This window comes from Mercenaria mercenaria, chromosome 7 (assembly GCF_021730395.1).
Source record: "Mercenaria mercenaria strain notata chromosome 7, MADL_Memer_1, whole genome shotgun sequence".
NCBI classification, from domain to species: Eukaryota; Metazoa; Mollusca; class Bivalvia; order Venerida; family Veneridae; genus Mercenaria; species Mercenaria mercenaria.
This window is the reverse complement of record NC_069367.1, coordinates 45,005,374-45,028,690: the sequence shown is the minus strand read 5'-3', so window position 1 is coordinate 45,028,690 and position 23,317 is coordinate 45,005,374. Positions and strand designations below refer to the sequence as shown.

The following is a 23,317-nucleotide window of genomic DNA, read 5'->3' as shown; positions in this document are numbered from 1 at the left end:
ACAGACGTTACCTCATTCCCAGTAAGTTCCCTATACAAATAGGCACAAGACCACAGTTATTTGCCCTTGGTTGACCAATATGGAAGTTGTTACGCGGAAAATAGTTCCTCTATTTGATGGTGAATATTGGTGAATTTTTGAGTGAAAGACCTACAATAAATGGCATGATTTAATAGAGGAGATATGAAGTAGTAGGTACATGTACAATTTGACAGAATGAGAATGTCAGAATATGCATAACATGACTTTTTGATAGGGCCTGTTTTGCCTGTTTGCGGCCATCTAGGGAGTAGTCTTCATACGCATGTGATTTGGTTCAAAATGGTGGAAAAAGGAGCCGGTCAACCCAATGTTTACTGTGGCTGGAATTTTTTCTCTTGAATAGTTCTGTTGAGTTCAGGTATTTTTATGGGAGTTGGGATGCATGCAAAATTGCTGTAGTGTCCAGTGCCTATATAGAACATATAGTAAAAATAACTGTGGTCTTAGGCCATACTTTTTTGAATGTGTGGTCTCTGACCTATTGGATTTTATTTGACTTTCCTAATATCTCATAACAATATTCTTATTTAAATGTTTTCGTTATTTCACAATAACTAATCGTAAGTTTTACATCATTCATTCTAAGCGTCTGCAGAATGGTCGAATTTTAACACAGGCTTGGTCATTTTACGATCGGCAGTAATTCTGCCATACGCTTTGAACGCACAACTAAATAACAGTATATTATACACTCAATACGTACGTACATCCAATATAAGCGAATTAATGTTATTTACCCAAGGATATGTAAAACCACTGGAGATTTGAATTCATTGGAACTATTGTGAAAAGGTTCAGTTTGTAAACTACGTACACTATGACTGGGATTATATTGTTGCCTCAAGCTATTCTATGCTCTTCCACAAGAAAAAAAAATGAAAGCACATTGGGTTAATTTTAAAAGTTTAAACTTTTTCTTTCAACATAAATTAATAAAAGAAAGATATCAAATGCTGTGAATGGTCTTCTTTGAGGCAGGTTAGAGAACACAGGTCAATCGTTTCCCATTGACTTCCATTATAACATGAAACGGCGTGGGTGGCATTCCAGAAATCGAAACATGTATATGTAATCACATCTGTTCAAAAACTATATATGAGTTCAACTTAAATAACGGACGAAAAACATATGAAAAGTGATATTTTTATCTTTTATTCATTTTAATTTAGAGTAACTTTAGCCTGAATGGTATGGCCTCTGTTTACATCGTTGGCATGGTTGGAACATCGTTGGCGTGGTTGAAAAAAATCGTCTTATGACATTTGTTTTCAATATTCATCCACAGTAGCAGTCAAAATGTACAGTAAAATACTCTAAACGCAATAGAACGGTTCAATTATTTGCTGTAAAATGGTTCAATGACCAAAAAAATCACTTTTTGGGTATCAGAACGGACTGACCATTACCTCCTGCATCTTACAGCCATCTCAGGCAAAATGATACTTTAAACTAATGCAGGCTGAAATGTTCACACTAATAGCCTGGATAATTGGAGTAGAAAAATGGGTCTGTGTATGACTGCAGCCCTCTACGAGACATTCTTAATACTACAGGACAAATGGTAAATAAAATCTGGAATGTAGATCCCTCGGAAGCACCGAGAACAAGGCAAATAGTAAAAATTGCAGACTCGGTTTGACTGAGTCTGTTCATGGCAGTAATGAAAAGCACACTGCCACGCCCCTAGCACCGGCTTAAGCAGTATTCAATCTTCAATCTAATGAGTTGAAATCAATGATTCGAAGGACCAGAAATATAACAACACTGAGATGAAGTCGGGCGACTTTTACGGCCGCCACACAGCACTGACACCCGCTGTTGTGAAGTAAATAAAATCTGAATGTATCCTCGGAAGCACGAGAACAAGGCAAATAGTAAAATTGCAGACTCGGTTGTTGAGTCTGTTCATGGGCAGTAAAGCCATTTTAAACACAAAATTATTAGCAAAATTGTCTGTGATTTATGTGCAAAAGTACGTTCTATGATTGGAAAAGCACAAACTAACTTTATCTATAAATCAGTGAAACAAATCAATCATGGAAATGTTATTATTTTGAGCATTTTTAATTTGATGAATTAAACAATTAATGAGTTTACAATTCAAACACATTCTAAAATAAATAGACAAAGAATTGCGTAATTATTAGATCTATTAAAGTACAACTACAGAGAAGATTTGAATAAATGATTGCACTGCTTCGTCGGCTAAAAATTAAAGACTATACCTATTTGAACATTTCACGAAAAGGTAAGACGAGCAGAAGACAAATGTAATGATTTTCCATCATCATCTGCTAGATATAGGTGTTTTTATGAAATATTTTCAACAGTAGATTCTATTTGTTAAAAAAAACGTTGTTGTTTTTTGCAACAAAAGAAATTGCATTTTTTATAAAAATACAAAGACATTCTTGAAAAAGTTGCAATTTTCTTAAGCACCAAGGTCGGCATTAATAAGAACATGAATTGTATCAGAGGACCCTGTAGCCGGACCTCACTCAAGTTTCTATTTTTAACATGTGGAAATTTCATGTGAGTAAATCTTATTTACATTTTGTTGTTAACTGAGACGGGTTATTTATAGCATGTTTTTTAAGTATAATACAAGAGACATTATTGTCATGTATATTTGCTTCAGCTTTTAATTTACAGTGTTTATACAGATGTGTACTGAGCTAATTTCATTGTTTTATTTGATGAGTAGATCTCTTGCTGTAAAAAATACTTCATAATTTATAACAATCGGTTAAATGCAGTACGTAAATAAATGGTTGCTGCAACTGAAAGAATAGCACAAAACTGGCATCTATAAACCGGGGATGATGTTTCTGTAAACGTGTGTTTATAGCATCTTTTCTCTCATCCGTTATACATGTACACGATGTATATATGTATCAATTGATAAATTGGATAGATCTATGCTCATGATGCAATTCTACATTTATTCTCTCGTCGACCGAGATTTAAATCAGATGCCTGAAAACAACGTTTAAAGAATAACTTTAAAATACGTATGCTAACATGTTTATAATTTTGTTTGACCCTGTAAGACCTTGAATCTAGAATAAGATCCACTGTATGATATTTTGAGGATCATTTCCAGCATTGTACATGACATTGACTACTTGTTAAGTATATACTGTATTGCGGCCATTTCTGAAATGTGTGATGGTTAAAAATCCTCCCTAGAGCTCCCAAGAGCCCCAATTCCATAGGTCTTAAGAGATAAGGTAACTGTCCAAATACATATATATACAGGCCTAATTTTAACATGGTTAGAAAATCTCTACTTAGAATACTGCACATGACTTTATACGGTAAAGTAACAAAGGGAGGTAATAAAATGGATTTAATAATATTTCGAAAGTATTATTTAATCCAGTTTCTACTATATTCATCAAATATATAAACCTATGACAAATACTTGAGATAAGAACTGCGGAAAATAAGGACAAATCAAAGCGATAAGCTGTATTACTCAAATACGCTGAAGTTCATACATTTTACATCCTGACGCCGTAGGCTTCTGTAGGCTTTATAGTTAACCGATATGACTTGATTTTGATAAGATTGTTCTGTGAACTTCTACACGTACTTTTGCATTTTTTCTAGTGCGTGTCAATTTTACACCAAATGAAAATATATAAAATATACAAGTTATAAGCATACTAGTTGACGATTGACAGATAACGATGTTTATCTCACATGTGGGGAGCCGAGTGGTCAAGACCGCTGACTACTTGTCTCTCGTCGATGTGGCTTCAAGCCTCACTCGGGGGCGTTGAATTCTTCATGTGAAGAAGCCATTCAGCTGGCTTACGGAAGGTCGGTGGTTCTACCTAGGTCAGTGCCTGATCGTGATGAAATAAATAATACACGGAGGGGCACCTGGGGTCTTCCTTCGATCACCACCAAAGCTGGAAAGTCGCCATGTTGTTGTTGTTGTTGTTTGTCTAGTAAATTCCTCCATTGACTTTTCGGAGCACCCAAGATCTGGCTGTATCTTGATAGTATGCGGATCGATCCATGTATGACCTATAATAACCGCCTCGGTAGCCTAGTGGTAGAGCGTCCGCTTCGAGTGCGGGAGGTCGTGGGTTCGATCCCCGGCCGCGTCATACCAAAGACGTAAAAAATGGTACTAGTAGCTTCCTCGCTTGACGCTCAGCATTAAGAGGATAGTGCTAGGACTGGTCAGCCCGGTGTCAGTATAATGTGACTGGGTGGGGTATCATGCCTCGTGTCTACGGCGTGATATTCCAGTGAGGCAGCACTATAAAGTTGGGCATTGTGCTCACTGCTACAAGTAGACACCGTCGTTTATATGACTGAAAAATTGTTGAAAAAGACGTTAAACCCAAACCCACACACACACACATGACCTATAATTGCGTCGGTGCAACGTTAAACCCAGCAAAATAAATAAATATCACACATGTGAGAATACATCTAGATTAAAGTTAATCTTAAGCCCTATAAAGGTCAAAATTCTTGATTATGTCAACAAGATAAGGCTCCGTTTTAGTTCACCTGGTCTAAGTGAGTTTTCAGTATGTTCAAGATAAGGCCCTGATAAGTATGGGTGGGAATTCCGAGCAATGTAAAATAAGACCAAACTCCCCGCAGCGATTACTTCCCCTTACGATACATTAAAGGAACCGCTGTAAGACCTATGCCACCCATTCAAGTTATCCTTTTCTTAACATCATGCTAACTTGATGTTAAGATTTTACACACCTATATTACGTACTTTTTGGAATAAATGTTTAAACTGACGCAATGTTTCTCCTAAACAAGATTATATCCCCCCTTGATCAGAATTTATTTTGCTAAATGATAGTTTATGCACGAGCTTGATGTAATTTACCACCGTTTAGCTACTATGAAAGTACTCCACAGGTCGTAGAGAAGCCACATACACAAAACTTAGTATTTTCACTCTTATATCCATTTACGTGTTTTTATACAATTTTTCCTGAATAAGACACGAATGACATTTTTTAAGGAATTCTTGCGGATCGCGTGGCACATAGTTTATCAACCTTGCCCGTGACTTTCTTGTTTGTTCATCTCTCAAGATACGCTCTGTTGAATAAGGGGCACGAGTAGCGTTTGCAAAACGATTCAAAACACCTCTGACAGAACTTCTTCCGAATCATTGTCGCGATTCTTCATTACGCATTTTTCATATGAATCAGTTTTATTGGAGATAAGCGACTTTGGCACATTTTTGTCTCCAGTTGAAAAACGTTTTGTCTTAGACCATTATTAATGAACGGACAGATGTTAGATATTGTGACATAAAGTTTATTTTAATTCATTACAGGACTTTGATATTTAATGGATGAAGAGCTAAACAATGAGACAGCGGGCCGTGTATGTAGTGATTTACAACACACGACTACGCAAGCAGAAGACGAACTGGAACCAGAAGTTACAGATGATATTAATACCTTAAAATACGAGGCACCTGATGGTGGATGGGGTTGGATCGTCTGTGCGGCATGTTTTACATCGCACGTACTGACAGACGGGATACTGTACTCATTCGGAGTTGTGTTTGTTGAACTGTTGGATTATTTCGGAGGCAGCAAAGGAGAAACAGCCGTCATTGCATCAATATCAACTGGCATCTGCTATCTTACTGGTAAATGTCGTTTCATTTGATTAGAGCTATTGTTTGTTTGTTTGTTTGTTTGTTTGTTTTGGGTTTAACGCCGTTTTTCAACAGTAGGCCCTATTACAGTTACGTAACGACGGACAGTAAACATAACCAGTGTTCCTGGATTCTGTTGCGGTACAAAGTTGTTCTCCGCAAGTAACTGCCAACTTCCCCACATGGACCAGAGGTTAAGGACGGAATGTCTTTTAACAAATCGTCACGGAGAGCAGACGCCCAGCCTAGGGACCGAACTCACGACCCCACGATCCGTAGGTCTGAGCTCTCATTATTGAGCTAAGCGGGCGGGCTAGAGCTATTGTATACGTCAAAGTTATTGCGTGGGGGCGATAAAAGCACGGACGATGCTTGTTGATTTTGTGATGGAGGAAGACCACAGGTGTCCCTCTGAGCATGTTTTGGCCACGACCGGGTACCTTGACAATCTAGTAACTTGGTAGTACCGCTGACCTCAATTGTGCTAGGTGGCCGGCTTTCTGAAGTGAGTGTGCGACCCTGACAAGAAGCGGTTGCCTATCATCTGCAGATTTCACAGTGCAGTAACTATTAACTTCACCTGTTTTCTTGATGGTTGTTTTTAGCTCACCTGAGTCAAAGGCTCATGGTGAGCTTTTGTGACCGCTCAATGTCCGTCGTCCGTCCGTCAACAATTTCTAAAAAAATCTTCTTCTTATAAACCACCCGGCAGAATTACACCAAACTTCATAGGAATGATCCTTGGGTGGTCCCCTTTCAAAATTATTCAAAGAATTGAATTCCATACAGAACTCTGGTTGCCATGGCAACCTAAAGGAAAAACTTTAAAAAAATCTTCTTGTCCAAAACCACAGGTCATAGGGCTTTGATATTTGGTATGTAGCATCTTCTTATGGTCCTCTACCAAGGTTGTTCAGATTACCCCCTAGGGTCAAATATGGCCCTGTCCTGGGGGTCACATGGTTTACATAGACTTATATAGGGAAAATTTTGAAAATCTCCTTGTCCAAAACCACAAGGCGTAGAGCCTTGATATTTAGCATGTGACATCATCTAATGGTCCTCTATATAGATTGTTCAAATTATGCCCCTGGGATGAAAATTGGCCTCGCCCCGGGGTTCCCAAGTTTTACATAGATTTATATAGGAAAAACATTTAAAAATCTTCTTGTCTGAAACTGCAATACCTAGGCCTTTGATATATGGTATGTAGCATTGTCTTGTGGTCCTCTACCAAAATTTTTCAAATTATGCCCCTTGGGTGAAAAGAGGCCCTGCCCCGGGGTCCCAAGTTTTACATAGACCTATATAGGAAAAAAAATTAAAATCTTCTTGCCTGAAAGTATAAGGTCTAGGACTTTGATATTTGGTATGTAGCATTGCCTAGTGGTCCTTTACCAAGATTGTTCAAATTATGCCCCTGGGGTGAAAAGAGGCCACAATCGGGGTTACTCGTTATATGAGTTATATAGGAAAAAATACTTCAACAATTATCTGATCATATTTCCTAGACTGTTTAATTAAAATACCAGGTGACCCAAAGTAGGGATCATTTGACAGTGACCTTGACCTACTGACCTACTTTCTTGATTTTTAAGATACAGCCTTGAAATTTGGATGACATATACAGTTTTGCACACCGATCTTAAAACTGACTTTCAGTGACCGTGAATATGACCTACTGACCTACTTTTTTAATATTTTAGCGTAAGTTTGACATTTTAAACATGTGGCTCATATTACATAGGTGAGCGATCCAGGGTCATCATGACCCTCTTGTTTATTAATAAAGTCTTATCGCAAGATCCAACACTGATTGTTTTGTCAGGTTGAGTGAGATAATTTTGTCTTTACTCATAATATCTTGATACATTTTTTTCAGACAGCAACAGCAGTGTTGGAGAACTATTTTATTTGCAAAACATACTATTTATCATTTTGCCTTTAATCCTCCTTCGGATTTTTAACCACAGGTCCTGTTGTTGCCATATTTACGAACAGATTTGGTTGCCGTGTTGTTACGTTTGTTGGAACAGTTGTTTTCTCAGGGAGCCTCGTTCTGAGTATGTTCGCGCCAAACATTCAATTCCTGTACTTAAGCCTCGGAGCTATGGTTGGTAAGTAGATTAGTTTATTGGCTTGACTGAATTCAGTGATACCTACGAATGTCCTCTTTTGAAAGTAGGGGTACGATCGGGAATGATTGTGACGGCATTGATTATGTAATATTTGTAAAGTGTCACGACATATCACAGTTACAAATATAGAACAATCTAAACTTCGAATTATTTTGACTAGAACGCATGAAAAATGCAAAGGCCATCTCATACTTGAAACTAGCCATAAATATGTGTGTTTGCGGGAGCGTTAAACGACCAATTTAGGAGAAATGTCTTGTAGAATTGTTTGGTCGCTCATGTATTTTGATATTTGTAAATTTCAACGTACTTTTATATTTCTTTTAAGGAATTGGTTATGGTATGATATATCTACCGTCCATAGTTTGTGTGAGTCAGTATTTCGAGAAACGAAGGGCTTTTGCAACAGGCATCGGAGTCAGTGGTGCTGGAATAGGAACATTTATATTCAGCCCTCTTACAAGTGTTCTGATTGGAGCGTACGCATGGCAGGGCGCCATTTTGATTCAAGCTGGCCTCGCTCTGAACTGCTTTGCATGCGCATTAGTGTTTCGACCAATCGACTTTGCAGAATCCAAAATCAAAAGCGGTGACAAAAACAGTTCTGTTGATGAAGGATTAGAACTAACTGAAATCAAGGAAAATTATCAACATATGTTCGAACTCGAAATATCAGTAAGAAAAGAAAATAACATTTGCTCAAAGTCAGTCAACGGAGATACTGTAGACGAGCGCGATTCAAAGGAATTGTCCAAACACGCATCATCTCCACTTCTTAACGAGGGCACGAGAGACGGTTCACATAGGACGTTGTCCCAAATTGGAAGTAGTAGGAAATCACTGAAGAAGAACATCTGCAGTGATATATTCAACGAAGTATGGCATAGTATACGATCAAGTTTTGACGTTGAAATCTTTCACAATGTTGCTTACTGTATGTTTCTAGTGTCAACTTTTCTATACAGTCTGGGATATTATATACCTTATGTTTATCTCCCGGATACTGCCCGAGAAGCAGGTAAGACTATAGTAGGATTTTAACTGTATTATACGTGTTGTTTTCTTTCCTGGCAGTTGTGAAATGTTATGACTATAGGGACGTATTGCAACATATGCAGTTTTCAGCGCGTTGGTAATAATTACTTGCTTTCTAGTTTTGGTAAAACTAGCCTTTAAGTACAACTGTTACATGTATAACTGTACTACGTGATGATACATTTAGGTATGCGTCCGCTCCTAAAGGTATCGCTACCGAGAGCTGATGTCCAAACTGCACGGGTACTATACGTATTTTAACCTTTTCCATAGACTTCCTGTGAACATAGAAGACATGACATAGTTTTATTCCGGATTAAACAAATGCAGTGTATTTCAACCTGGTCCGTGAATAAAGACCACATGATCAAATTAATAGTAAAAATACTTCGATCTTCTAAGAACATCTAGTGTTCATATCAGTTTAAATATGTCCAATTTTATATCAGGGATTAGCGACATACACGCTTTATTTTTTATTTCAGGGATTAGCGACCTACACGCCTCTTTTTAGCTCACCTGTCACATAGTCCGTCCGTCAACAATTTCTTGTCTGCATGATAGTGGTTTCATTTATGATTTTATTTTAACCAAACTTGCACACAACTTGTATCACCATAAGATCTCGGTTCCTTTCTTGAACTGGCCAGATCCCATTATGGGTTCCAGAGTTATGGCCCCTGAAAGGGCCAAAATTAGCTAATTTGACCTTGTCTGCATAATAGCAGCTTTATTTATGATTTTATTTTAACCAAACTTGCACACAACTTGTATCACCATAAGATCTTGGTTCCTTTCTTGAACTGGTGAGATTCCATCATGGGTTCCAGAGTTAAGGCCCCTGAAAGGACCAGAATTAGCTATTTTGACCTTGTCTGCACAATAGCAGCTTCATTTATGATTTGAATTTAATCAAGCTTGCACAAAACTTGTGTCATCATAAGATCTTGATTCCTTAGTTGAACCGGCCAGATCCCATAATGGGTTCCAGAGTTATGGCCCCTGAAAGGGCCAAAATTAGCTATTGTCTGCACAATAGCAACTTCATTTATGATTCGATTTTAACCAAACTTGCACACAACTTGTATCACCACAAGATCGTGGTTCCTTTCTTGAACTGGCCAGATTCCATCATGGGTTTCAGAGTTATGGCCCCTTAAAGGTCCAAAATTGGCTATTTTGGCTTTTGCAGCCATACAGAGACTTCATTTATGGTTTTATTTGATACAATTTTTTTCCAAAATAACTTAAACAACAATAATTCTTGGATTCCATGACAAATCAGATCCAAGCGTAGGTTCAGAGTTATGTTATATCTGATTACCTCCCCTGATTGTAATCAAAATGGATTTTTATTTTATGCTCTTCAGTGGAATACTGAAATTTATCAGTGAAATAAAACTGATATTTTCACTGTTTCAAACAGTGAAAATATCTTTTTTATTTTTCACTGGTACGGAAATACACTTGAATGCGAAAGAATATGAATTATAAATAATGGAAAATTTCATGAAAAATATACTTCAGTAAAGACATAGATATACATTAATATTTACAGGATCATGAAGATATACGTTCCATCATTAAACAATCTAAAAGAAGTCTGGAAACGTCATAGGACTATTTGACAGTTATACACTATAGATATGGTGACGTCATGAAATTATGACGTCATGATGCGATGCACGTGACGCTGCGCGGGTAAAATTGACATAATTTGTTTAAAACCATTGAAAATGCATAAAATAAAAAGAAAATTTATTTGTTTCAATGTAAGATTGAAATATATGTCACTCGTGAACACAATAATTTACATTTTCGCTCGTGGCTACGCCACTCGTGAAAATATTTTAGTGTTCACTCGGTGAAACAAATATCCTCTAGATCTATATATCAGTTAAAAAAGTACTTATAGGACTTATTTGAAATTTCATTATTGTCATTAGTTGGACTGAGCGAATCAGGGTAAATAACTATGGACTGATTTATGTCAAATTACCTCCCTTTATTTCAAATTAAAATGGGTATATCTCCGTAACTAATGAAGATACTGATCTGAAATTTCATTTAATAATATGTCAACAGATTTATTTGGCAGATCCTTCTTTTGTTGACTTACAATATTTTTTTTTTAATTACTTTCCTTTTACGTTACTATAAATAGCTTATATTTAGTAACTTTTTTTATTATTGGCCGTAGGGAAAAACCGAGACCACTTTTCTGTGGTACAACATGGATGGTACCTCCAATTTTTATGTGTATTTTGACATATCTATACCTTGTAAGAATTTTTTTTCTTTTTGGTTAAATTTCTTCCCTTTGTTGTTACTGTCCTTTGGACTTAGATATTTTTTCTGAGGACCTTCTTGTCCTCAAGTGCAATGATAACAGGTGAGCGATATAGGGCCATCATGGCCCTCTTGTTTATTATAGGGATTAGCGGCTTGCTCGCCTCATTTATTTCAGGGATTATCGACCTGCACGCCTCATTTTTAGCTCACCTGAGCCAAGGCTCATGGTGAGCTTTTGTGACCGCTCAATGTCCGTCGTCCGTCGTGTGACGTGTGTCGTGCGTCCGTCAACATTTTCTAAAAAGATCTTCTTCTTGAAAACCACTTGGCAGAATTACACCAAACTTCACAGGAATGATCCTTAGGTGGCCCCCTTTCAAAATTATTCAAAAGATTGAATTCCATGCAGAACTCTGGATGCCATGGCAACCAAAAGGAAAAAATTTAAAAATCTTCTTGTCCAAAATCACAGGGCCTAGGGCTTTGATATCTGGTGTGTAGCATCATCTAGTGGTTCTCTACCAAGATTGTTCAAATTATCCCCCTAGGGTCAAATATGACCCCGCCCCGGGGGTCCCAAATTTTACATAGGCTTATATAGGAAAAAAAGTTTAAAAATCTTCTTGTCTGAAACAACAAGACTTAGGCCTTTGATATTTTGTTTGTAGCATTGTCTTATTGTCCTCAACCAAAATTATTCAAATTGTACCTCAGGGGTGAAAAGAGGCCCTGCCCTTGGGGTCCAATGTTTTATAAAGACTTATATAGGAAAAAACTTTAAAAATCTTCTTGTCTGAAACCACACGACCTAGGCCTTTGATATTTGGTATGATGCATTGCCTAGTAGTCCTCTACCAAAATTGTTCAAATTATGCCCCTGGGGTTAAAAGAGGCACCGCCCCGGGGTTACTTAATTATTATATAAGTTATATAGCAGAAATACTTAAAAATTATCTGATCCTATTTCCAAGACTGTTTAACAATAATTACCTGATGACCCTAAGTAATATGATGTCACTTGACTGTGACCTTGACCTGCTGACCTACTTTCTTGTTTTTTAAGATACAGCCTTGGAATTTGGATGACATGTACAGTTTTGCACACCGATCGTAAAACTGAATTTCATTGACCATGAATTTGACCTACTGACTTCCTTAATATTTTAGCATCAGTTTGACATTTGAAACATGTAGCTCATATTACTCAAGTGAGCGATCCAGGGTCATCATGGTCCTCTTGTTTTTATTTCAGGGATTAGCGACCTCAAGCCTCACTTTTTTATTCTAGGGATACAAGCCTCACTTTTTAATCCCCCGCCGTGGCGGAGGGATTATAGGAATGGTCTGCGTCCGTCCTTCCGTCCGTAACAAAATCGTGTCCGGTCCATATCTCCTAAACCCCTTGAAGGATTTTCATGAAACTTGGGTCAAATGATCACCTCATCAAGACGATGTGCAGAACCCATGAGTCAGCCTTGTCGGTTCAAGGTCAAGGTCACAACTCATGGTCAAAGGTTTGAGCCTGCCATTTTGTGTCCGCTCTATATCTCATAAACCCCTTGAAGGAATTTTATAAAACTTGGGTCAAATGATCACCTCATCAAGATGATGTGCAGAACCCATGAGTCAGCCATGCCGGCTCAAGGTCAAGGTCACAACTTAGGGTCAAAGGTTTTGAGCCTTCCATTTTGTGTCCGCTCTATATCTTCTAAACTCCTTGAAGGATTTTCATGAAACTTGGGTCAAATGATCACCTCATCAAGACGATGTGCAGAACTCATGGGTCAGCCTTGTCGGCTCAAGGTCAAGGTCACAACTGAAGGTCAAAGGTTTGAGCCTTCCATTTTGTGTCCGCTCTATATCTTCTAAACACCTTGAAGGAATTTTATCAAACTTGGGTCAAATGATCACCTCATCAAGACGATGTGCAGAACCCATGAGTCAGTCATGCCAGCTCAAGGTCAAGGTCACAACTTAGGGTCAAAGGTTTGAGCCTTCCATTTTGTGTCCGCTCTGTATCTCCTAAACTCCTTGAAGGATTTTCATCAAACTTGGGTCAAACGATCACCTCATCAAGGCGATGTGCAGAACTTATGAGTCAGCCATGTCGGCTCAAGGTCAAGGTAACAACTGAAGGTCAAAGGTTTGAGCCTTCCATTTTGTGTCCGCTCTATATCTCCTAAACCCCTTGAAGGAATTTTATAAAACTTGGGTAAAATGATTACCTCATCAAAACGATGTGCAGAAATTATGAGTCAGCCATGCCAGCTCAAGGTCAAGGTCACAACTAAGGGTTGAAGGTTTGAGCCTTCCATTTTGTGTCCACTGTATCTCCTAAACCCCTTGAAGGATTTTCATCAAACTTGGGTCAAATGATCACATCATCAAGAACTCATGAGTCAGCCATGTCAACTCAAGGTCAAGGTCACAACTGAAGGTCAAAGGTTTCAGCTCTGTATCTCCTAAACCCCTTGAAGGATTTTCATGAAACTTGGGTCAAATGATCACCTCATCAAGACGTTGTGCAGAATTCATGAGTCAGCCATGTCAGTTCAAGGTCAAGGTCACAGCTAAAATCAAAGGTTTACCCTTTCACTATCCATCGTAGTGGCGGGGGATTTAGCTGTCTTTCAGACTGCCTTGTTATTCTAGGGATACAAACCTCACTTTTTATTCTAGGGATTAGCGACCTACACGCCTCATTTTTCATTCAAGGGATTAGCAACCTACACGCCTCATATTTCATTTCAGGAATTAGCCACCTACACGCCTCATTTTTTTCATTCAAGGGATTAGCAACCTACACGCCTCATTTTTTATTTCAGGGATAAGCGACCTACAAGCCTCATTTTTAGTTTCATCGGTAGGTATCACTAACACCGTTGGTAGAATTCTTTTTGGATTTTTGTCAGACAGACCGTGGGTGAACAGACTTGTGCTATATGCAACTGCCCTTGTTATTTGCGGTGCAGCGACCTGTGTAGGGCCTCTGCTGTCCTCGTTTGGGTCTCTGCTGGTCTACACAATGGTGTTTGGGGCCTTTAGCGGTAAATACATTTTATTAACTACATTTTATGTACCTAAACATCATTATTATACATGTATTCTATTATTATTCAACAATGGAATATTGGACACGATAAATACACAAGACATATGAAACAGATTGAGCTTTCACCAATCACAACTGACATTTAATGAAAACTATTATTTGAACCGGCTAATTCCAGTCTTGCCAAATTTAGTCTAACAACCCGACAGTCATAATTTCGTTTTAGTTGTCTATTCAATATGTTTTAACAGGACATATAATCTCCTTCTTAACACACCTATGCATATGGGAATATCTCGGCAAAGCCTCGTTACCGCTGAAAAACATAAACCCCCATCTGCATCTACAACTAGTGACAGGGGGATTGAAATACATGTACTACTCATTCGTGAATGCTTTTCTTTTAAGAATCTTTTGTTATAGTAGCGTACGAATTAACGCGCATTCATTCACAGATTATAAGAGAGTCATCTTAAACCAAAGACATTCCTGTCTGGCATGCAAGAAAAAATTGTGGTGATAAAGAAATACTGTCCTCGGTAGAACCTCGTTCATGGACACAGGCCACCTAGTGAAACCTTTAAAACCTTTAAAAACCTTTAATTTCAGAGCAAACCTTTAAAACCTTTAAATCTTCTGAAAAAACCTTTAAAACGGCCAAATAGCCTGTAATTTTCACTCAAAACCTATATTTTTGTTCAGACTGCTTGCCGTGCCAGTTTAAAGCAAGTAATGGTTATACTACTGTATTTCTTCCCCCCTTTTAAGTGTTGTTATTAGGATACAGCTTGTGTATCTTTCATCTAGAGTTTTTCAGAATGCTGTTGTGTTCACCAGACCACATACATGTAGTAAATACCTATATATATTATGTGTTTTCAACGAGAATTCCGACAAAAATAGCCTTTATTTACTCTTTATTTTTTAATATTTTACACTAAAAGGCCTTTATTTCCATAGATTGGAGCCTTTATAAAAACCTTTATTTTTGTTCAGGCCTGCTAGGAGGCCTGTGGACAAGATCCCACCCCGATCTGGGATTTTCTTTATATATCTACAACTCAAGGGTGTGGTAGATTATCGATTGTATCACTTCGGTCACATACCTCCCTATTTGTTAAACGTCAACTATGCTAAAGTTTAACGTGATACTAACAATAGCTTAGGTCATAATTATGGGATGGACGAACGGACCCCTAGATACATGTATCTCTTTATCTCAGACATGGGCGGGCACCTGTGTTTATCTACTAACCTGCTGGATATCTTTCTTCACATGGAAAAATTCTACACCAAAAAGCGAGGTTTCGAACCCGCATAGGGGGTTGGGGTTGGGGTGATTACCCTTACCCGTATGTGTCCTCACTTTTATATGTCAATGTAACAGCCTCATAATGTATGATTCGTTAAACGGCTGCCCCGACAATTAAGTTTTTATGGGTAAAATAATAATGAAATCCCCACTCGGTTAGAGAATGTCCAAAACTTCGACCGTATTTGTACAATGTGATATTTCCTTGCGCATAATTTATGGACGTGGTAGATTCACTTCATATTATCATGTTTGTAGGTGTGACAATATCGCTGACGTCAGTTTTGCTGTCCGATATCGTTGGGATACACAGACTTGCCCATGGTTTAGGCGTATCAAATTTCTTTGGCGGGATCGGTTCTTTTGCCGGACCACCAATTGCAGGTAATAGTTTCCATTTTTGTTATCCCCACAACCACTCCTCACCCCCACGCCGAAGGCCGAGGTATATAGTCTTTGCGTTGCCCGTACGTCCGAATCCATATAGATTTATGACATGGTTTGGCGTGTTTAAATAAAAGAAATGTTAACTGCTGGACCACCATGCAAGTTTCCAGGGAGAAAAATGTTAGCAAAACTTATGGCCCGACCCTTTTGCTTTTATGTAAATTGAAATAATCATACTGTTATTACCGGTAACTTGTTATCATAAGGTTGCCTTTTTCATTGTATGATTTGTGTATTTGTATTTAAATTAGAAGCAATAAAATATGATTAAAAGATCAATAATTTAGAATGAGTAAAATTCTATTATGTCTCCCTGGAAACCGTTTCCGATCAATAACTTGAGACTAACTTGACCCAGAATGTTGAAACTTCATAGGATGATTGGACATGCAGAGTAGATGACCCCTATTGATTTTAGCGTCACTCGATCAAATATCAAGATCACAGGAGCCTGAACATTGAAAACCGTTTCCGTCCATCCGTCCGTCCCGCTTCATTTCCGATGAATAAATGGAGAACTATTTGACCTAGAACGTTCTAATTTTACAGATTGATAAGGTTTATCGGGCAGATGATCCCTATTGCTTTTTGGGTGAGGCCTACTTGATCAAAGGTCAAGGTCACAGGGGTCTGAACATGGAAAACCGTTTCCGATCAATAACTTGAGAACCACTTGACCCTTGGTATTGAAACTTTATAGGTTGATTGGGCATGCGGAGTAGGTGATCTCAATCGTTTTTTGAAGTAACTCGATCAAAGGGCAAGGTCACAGGGGCCTGAACATTGAAAACCGTTTCCTGATCAATGTATAACTAGAGAACTACTTGACCCAGAATGTTGAACTTCATATGATGGTTGGACATGCAGAATAGATGACACCTGTTGATTTTAGGGTAATTTGATGTATGGTCAAGGTCACAGGGGCCAGAACATATGAGACCGTTTCCAATCAATAAATAACTTTATATAACCATTTGACCTAGAATCTTCAAACTGACAATTTTGTTTTTGGGTCACTTGATCAAAGATCGATTTTTATTGGGATACATTCTTTGACCATGACAGCTCTTATTGAATCTTTGTTTTTGTTTTATTTCTAAGCTTTGCATATTTCAGTCAAGATCATTTAATATGCTTTTATGTCATAACGTCTTAATTTCAGGTTGGTTGTATGACATATCCGGAGACTACCTCGTGTCCTACATAGCTGCTGGTACCGCCATATTTGTTAGTGGCGCCATGCTCTACCCTGTTCCTTATATAGAAAATAAATTTAAACTTAATAAATCGCTGAAATAATGCTTTTTAAAATCAATGTTTTCCAAATCAAAATCATTTAAAATTATATATTTTCTGTCATAGAATCATAACAAGAATGAACAGTAGCATAGATGCGAATTTATATAGTTTCATCTAAGTGTATGTTGACATTGACTTGCCTTCGAGGTGCTACAAACCTAAACGCATTAGCATTGAATGAGACTGCGATGCCGATTGTGTCCATCCAGAATTGTTTATCTGTTTCCATAACTCCTTATGCGCAGCATGATGATTTTTATCTGATCCATGACACTTTCTATCCACTCCTGCCATGTATGCTGATTCTTTATAGGATGTAAACCTTTTTATTTTTTCTATTGTTTAACTGATCCAAGACCTTTTTAATTCATTGCATCCTTTTTTGATGGGAATTAAGTTTACACGATATTGTAAATGAAAGGCTCATAATGCCTTTTATTAAAATGCGGCTGCCACATTTTCCATTTATGAACATAAAATACTTTAATTTCTTGTTTAATCCTATATCCATGATATCTGATAAATACTTTCTTTACCATTTGTCAAATGTTTAAATATTGTTAAATATACTACACCGTTATATTGGCTCTATTGTTTTTTAGCCCACCATCATCAAGCCCACCATCATCAGACGGCGGGCTATTCAAATCAATCTGCGTCCGTGGTCCGTCGTCCATCCGTCCGTCCGTTAACAATTTCTCGTTATCGCATCTGCTCAGAAACTGAAGGGGGTATTTTGACCAAACTTTGTCAGAATGATTTATTGGTACCCTAGTTGTGTCTCTCTGAAAATCAGACTGGTTCAACATTTTTTGAGTGAGTTATGGCCCATTGTTTATTTTTAGCTCACCTGTCACAAAGTGACAAGGTGAGCTTTTGTGATCGCGCGGTGTCCGTCGTCCGTCCGTGCGTCCGTGCGTGCGTCCGTAAACTTTTGCTTGTGACCACTCTAGAGGTCACATTTTTCATGGGATCTTTATGAAAGTTGGTCAGAATGTTCACCTTGATGATATCTAGGTCAAGTTCGAAACTGGGTCATGTGCCATCAAAAACTAGGTCAGTAGGTCTAAAAATAGAAAAACCTTGTGACCTCTCTAGAGGCCATAATTTTCAATGGATCTTCATGAAAATTGGTCAGAATATTCATCTTGATGATATCTAGGTCAAGTTCAAAACTGGGTCACGTGCGGTCAAAAACTAGGTCAGTAGGTCTAAAAATAGAAAAACCTTGTGACCTCTCTAGAGGCCATATATTTCACAAGATCTTCATGAAAGTTAGTCAGAACGTTCACCTTGATGATATCTAGATCAAGTTCGAAACTGGGTCACGTGCCATCAAAAACTAGGTCAGTAGGTCAAATAATAGAAAAACCTTGTGACCTCTCTAAAGGCCATATTTTTCATGGGATCTGTATGAAAGTTGGTCTGAATGTTCATCTTGATGATATCTAGGTCAAGTTCAAAACTGGGTCACGTGCGGTCAAAAACTAGGTCAGTAGGTCTAAAAATAGAAAAACCTTGTGACCTATCTAGAGGCCATATATTTCACAAGATCTTCATGAAAATTGGTCAGAACGTTCACCTTGATGATATCTAGGTCAAGTTCGAAACTGGGTCACGTGCCATCAAAAACTAGGTCAGTAGGTCAAATAATAGAAAAACCTTGTGACCTCTCTAAAGGCCATATTTTTCATGGGATCTGTATGAAAGTTGGTCTGAATGTTCATCTTGATGATATCTAGGTCAAGTTCAAAACTGGGTCACGTGCGGTCAAAAACTAGGTCAGTAGGTCTAAAAATAGAAAAACCTTGTGACCTTTCTAGAGGCCATATATTTCACAAGATCTTCATGAAAATTGGTCAGAACCTTCACCTTGATGATATCTAGGTCAAGTTCGAAACTGGGTCTCGTGCCATCAAAAACTAGGTCAGTAGGTCAAATAATAGAAAAACCTTGTGACCTCTCTAAAGGCCATATTTTTCATGGGATCTGTATGAAAGTTGGTCTGAATGTTCATCTGGATGATATCTAGGTCAGGTTCGAAAATGGGTCACGTGCGGTCGAAAACTAGGTCAGTAGGTCTAAAAATAGAAAAACCTTGTGACCTCTCTAGAGGCCATATATTTCATGAAATCTTCATGAAAATTTGTCAGATATTCACCTTGATGATATCTAAGTCAAGTTCGAAAGTGGGTCACGTGCCATCAAAAACTAGGTCAGTAGGTCAAATAATAGAAAAACCTTGTGACCTCTCTAGAAGCCATATTTTCCATGGAATCTGTATGAAAGTTGGTCTGAATGTTCATCTTGATGATATCTAGGTCAAGTTTGAAAGTGGGTCACGTGCCATCAAGAAATAGGTCAGTAGGTCAAATAATAGAAAAACCTTGTGACCTCTCTAAAGGCCATATTTTTCAATGGATCTTCATGAAAGTTGGTCTGAATGTTCATCTTAATGATATCTAGGTCATGTTTGAAACTGGGTCAACTGCGATCAAAAACTAGGTCAGTAGGTCTTGAAATAGAAAAACCTTGTGACCTCTCTAGAGGCCATACCCTTGAATGGATCTTCATGAAAATTGGTCAGAATGTTCACCTTGATGATATCTAGGTCAAGTTTGAAACTGGGTCATGTGCCTTAAAAAACTAGGTCAATAGGTCAAATAATAGAAAAACCTTGTGACCTCTCTAAAGACCATATTTTTCAATGGATCTTCATGAAAATTGGTCAGAATTTTTATCTTGATAATATCTAGGTCAAGTTCAAAACTGGGTCTCATGAGCTCAAAAACTAGGTCACTATGTCAAATAATAGAAAAAATGACGTCATACTCAAAACTGGATCATGTGGGAAGAGGTGAGCGATTCAGGACCATCATGGTCCTCTTGTTATAATTTACCGTAACATAGGTTTATATAGGGAAAAAATTTGACAATCTTCTTGAATAAAACCACAGGGCCTAGGGCTTTGATATTTGGTGTGTAGCATCATCTAGTGTTCCTCTACCAAGATCTTTCAACTCATTTCCCTAGAGTCAAATATGGCCCCGCCCCGGGGGTCACATGGTTTTTATAGACTTATATTTTGAAAATCTTCTTGTCCAAACGACAAAGCCGAGGGCTGTGATATTTGTAATGTAGCTTCATCTAGTGGTTCTCTACAAAGTTTATTCGAATTATCCCCCTAGGGTCAAATATGGCCCGCCCCGGGGGTCACATGGTTTATATAGACTTACGTAGGGATTTTTGTCAATTGAAATCTAGGACGAGTTCGAAAATGGGTCATCTAGGGTCATAAACTAGGTCAAATCAAAGAAAAACCAAGTGTATGCGATAGAGGCTGTATTTTTCAATTGATCTTCATGAATTTTGGTCAGAATGATTACCTTGATGAAATCTAGGCCGAGTTCTAAAATGGGTCATCTGGGGTCAAAAACTAGGTCAAATCAGGTAAAACGTTGTGTTTGCAATAGAGGCTGTATTTTTCAATTGATCTTCATGAATTTTGTTGAAAATGATAACCTTGATGAAAGCTAGGCGTAGTTCGAAAATGGCTCATCTGTGGTCAGAAACTAGGTCACTAGGTCAAATCAAAGAAAAAATCTGTTTTGTGTACTGAAATAAAATTTTACCTTGATTTTGACCTTGAGCTAATCTTGAAATTTGGAACATTAAAAAATGGCTCAATGTTTGTTGCCAAGATCACTCTGTGATCTCTTGTATTACCTCCCTTTATGGCTCTTGACTATAACAGTTCATGTGCAATATTTGTTTTTCTAACCATGCATGTACGCATAACATCTATTTGGAAAGCTGTTCCATCTGTTTTATAGATAAAAATCAAAGCATTATGGACCTTTAAATATGAATATTGGTGTTTTTGTTTTATGTGATAAAATGTTTAATTATTCGATGTATGGTATTGAGAATCGACCTAAATGCGATTCAGCATTCCTTTACCTAACCTATCCTTTACCGGCCACAATGATGTTGCAACATCACGTCAACGCCACAATGCGCAGACATTCTTGTTTCTCGGGCCATTTTAATTACTGTGCTAGATTATAGATTCTATATAAAACAGACAAATTCCCAATGGCTGCAGCACACATCAGGACACCTTTTAAATGTCTGTAACTTGCACTTTCTTGAAGAATATTTTCATAAAAATTAAAAGAATTGTGGGGGTCATGTTTGATGCAAAAACAAAAATATTTTCAAAGACACCTTAAATTGAAGCGGTGGTGTATGACCTAAGATTCCATGACAAATGTCTGCCAAGATATCATTTTTGTATGAAAATACTTTCTAAATATAAAACATAGATCCGTCATGTGATATCAGCAAACAATTGCAAGAAACTCTACAGAGCAATTAAGCTTAACAATTTGAATCTACCATTACGCGAGTACGATTTTTTGTGCCATTTTCCTATTTAGTGTATGTATACCTTAAAGGAATTTCTCATTTTAGCTCACCTGTCACATAGTGACAGGGTGAGCTTTTGTGATCGCCCTTCGTCCGTCCGTCGTCGTCTGTCCGCAATTTCTTGTGAATACGATAGAGACCACATTTTACGATCAATTTTAATCAAACTTGCATACAACTTGCATTGGCATAATATCTCGGTTCCTTTCGAAAACTGGCCAGATCTCCTAATGGGTTCTAAAGTTATGGCCTCTTAAAGGGCCAAAAAGTGCTATTTTGGCTTTTGCAGCCATAGAAACTTCATTTATGGTTTGATTTGATACAAACTTGCAAAATATCTTTAACAACAATAGATCTTGGATTTCATGATGAGTCCGGCAGATCCAATCATGGGTTCTAAAGTTACTGCCCCCAAAAGGGAAAATTTTCTATATTGGCCCTTTCAGCCTCTAAGGGGCACATTTTTTATTCTATCTTCATAAAACTTGGTCAGAATGTTTGTTATCATAAAGTCTTGGACGATTTTAAATCTGGGTCATGTGAGTCAAAAACTAGGTCACTAGGTCAAATCTAAGGAAAAGCTTGTATACACTCTAGAGGTCACTTTTTTACTCCAATCTTCCCTAAACTTTGTCAGAATGTTGGTTTTCATGAAATCTTGGATTAATTTGAATCTGGGTCATGTGGGGTAAAAAATTAGCTCACTAGGTCAAATCAAATAAAATGCTTGTGTACACTCAGGCCACATTTTTGGTCCAATCTTGATGAAAATTGGTCAGAATATTTGTCTCCATAAAATCACTAGGTAAAACATATTTACACAGTTATGGTGTGTTACTCAGATGAGCGACCTAGGGCCACCTTAGCCCTCTTGTTGACTTTATCCGCCCCACAAAAATGAACACATTTGGGAGAGGACCTTATAATGCTGCTACTGACTAAGTTTGATGAAGATCCATCGAACAATTCATGAGAAGAATGTGTTCAAATGTAATTCTATTAGCTCAAGCGACCCCTGATAGGCAGAGTTCCTCCTTTTGAATAAATTGGGAAAGGAAATATTATAATGCTACAGACAAAGCTTAATGCAAGTCCATTAAGAAGTCATGAAAATTTAGTTATTTCGATTTTAGCTCTAGTGACCCATAAGGCGTCCTAGCCCCCCCCCCCCCCCCCACCCCTCTACAAATTTTAGAGAGATCCTAAATGGTATGAAGTTTATCCATCAAACTATGCATTAGACGAAGATGTTTAAAGGTACTTCTATTTTAGCTCTACGTGGTCCCTAAAGGGGTCGAGTGCATTAATTTTAGAGTGGACCTTAGAATGATTCTACAAATCAAGCTTGATAAAGATCCATCAAGCAGTTCATTAGAAAATCTTGGTTAAATGTATTTCTATTTACAGTTTGTAGCAGCATTATAAGGACCTCTTGTAGCCCCTAAAACCCCCTAATTTGCAAAAACTTAGAGAGGTCCATATTATGATGCTTCTGCAAAAAATATTGGACCAAAGTAAAGTTGGTATTACGATCACAAGGGGGTTCATGAAGTTTTATTTAGTTACGATGTTTAGTTACTGGGACACTTGTAAACCCGCTGACAATCACTAGAACA

General features: G+C 37.8%; 1 protein-coding gene across 1 annotated transcript; it reads left to right on the top strand.

Moving 5' to 3' along the window:
- The first annotated feature begins 2,541 nt into the window (after nucleotides 1-2,541).
- LOC123554219 (monocarboxylate transporter 13-like) lies at nucleotides 2,542-17,853 on the top strand. The gene is made up of 7 exons (XM_045344205.2): nucleotides 2,542-2,574; nucleotides 5,369-5,689; nucleotides 7,672-7,815; nucleotides 8,165-8,854; nucleotides 13,989-14,210; nucleotides 15,786-15,911; nucleotides 17,137-17,853. The coding sequence occupies exons 2-7, from the start codon at nucleotides 5,383-5,385 to the stop codon at nucleotides 17,271-17,273; spliced, it is 1,626 nt and encodes a 541-aa protein (XP_045200140.2). The 5' UTR covers nucleotides 2,542-2,574; nucleotides 5,369-5,382; the 3' UTR covers nucleotides 17,274-17,853.
- The last annotated feature ends 5,464 nt before the right edge of the window (nucleotides 17,854-23,317 follow it).

Bases quoted from the DNA above. Each gene is read 5' to 3' on its own strand.
- LOC123554219 (XM_045344205.2), top strand. From the start codon at position 5,383: ATGGATGAAGAGCTAAACAATGAGACAGCGGGCCGTGTATGTAGTGAT. The intron at 7,816-8,164 runs GTAAGTAGATTA...ATTTCTTTTAAG, and splicing joins AAGCCTCGGAGCTATGGTTG to GAATTGGTTATGGTATGATA. The intron at 8,855-13,988 runs GTAAGACTATAG...TTTTTATTTCAG, and splicing joins GGATACTGCCCGAGAAGCAG to GGATAAGCGACCTACAAGCC.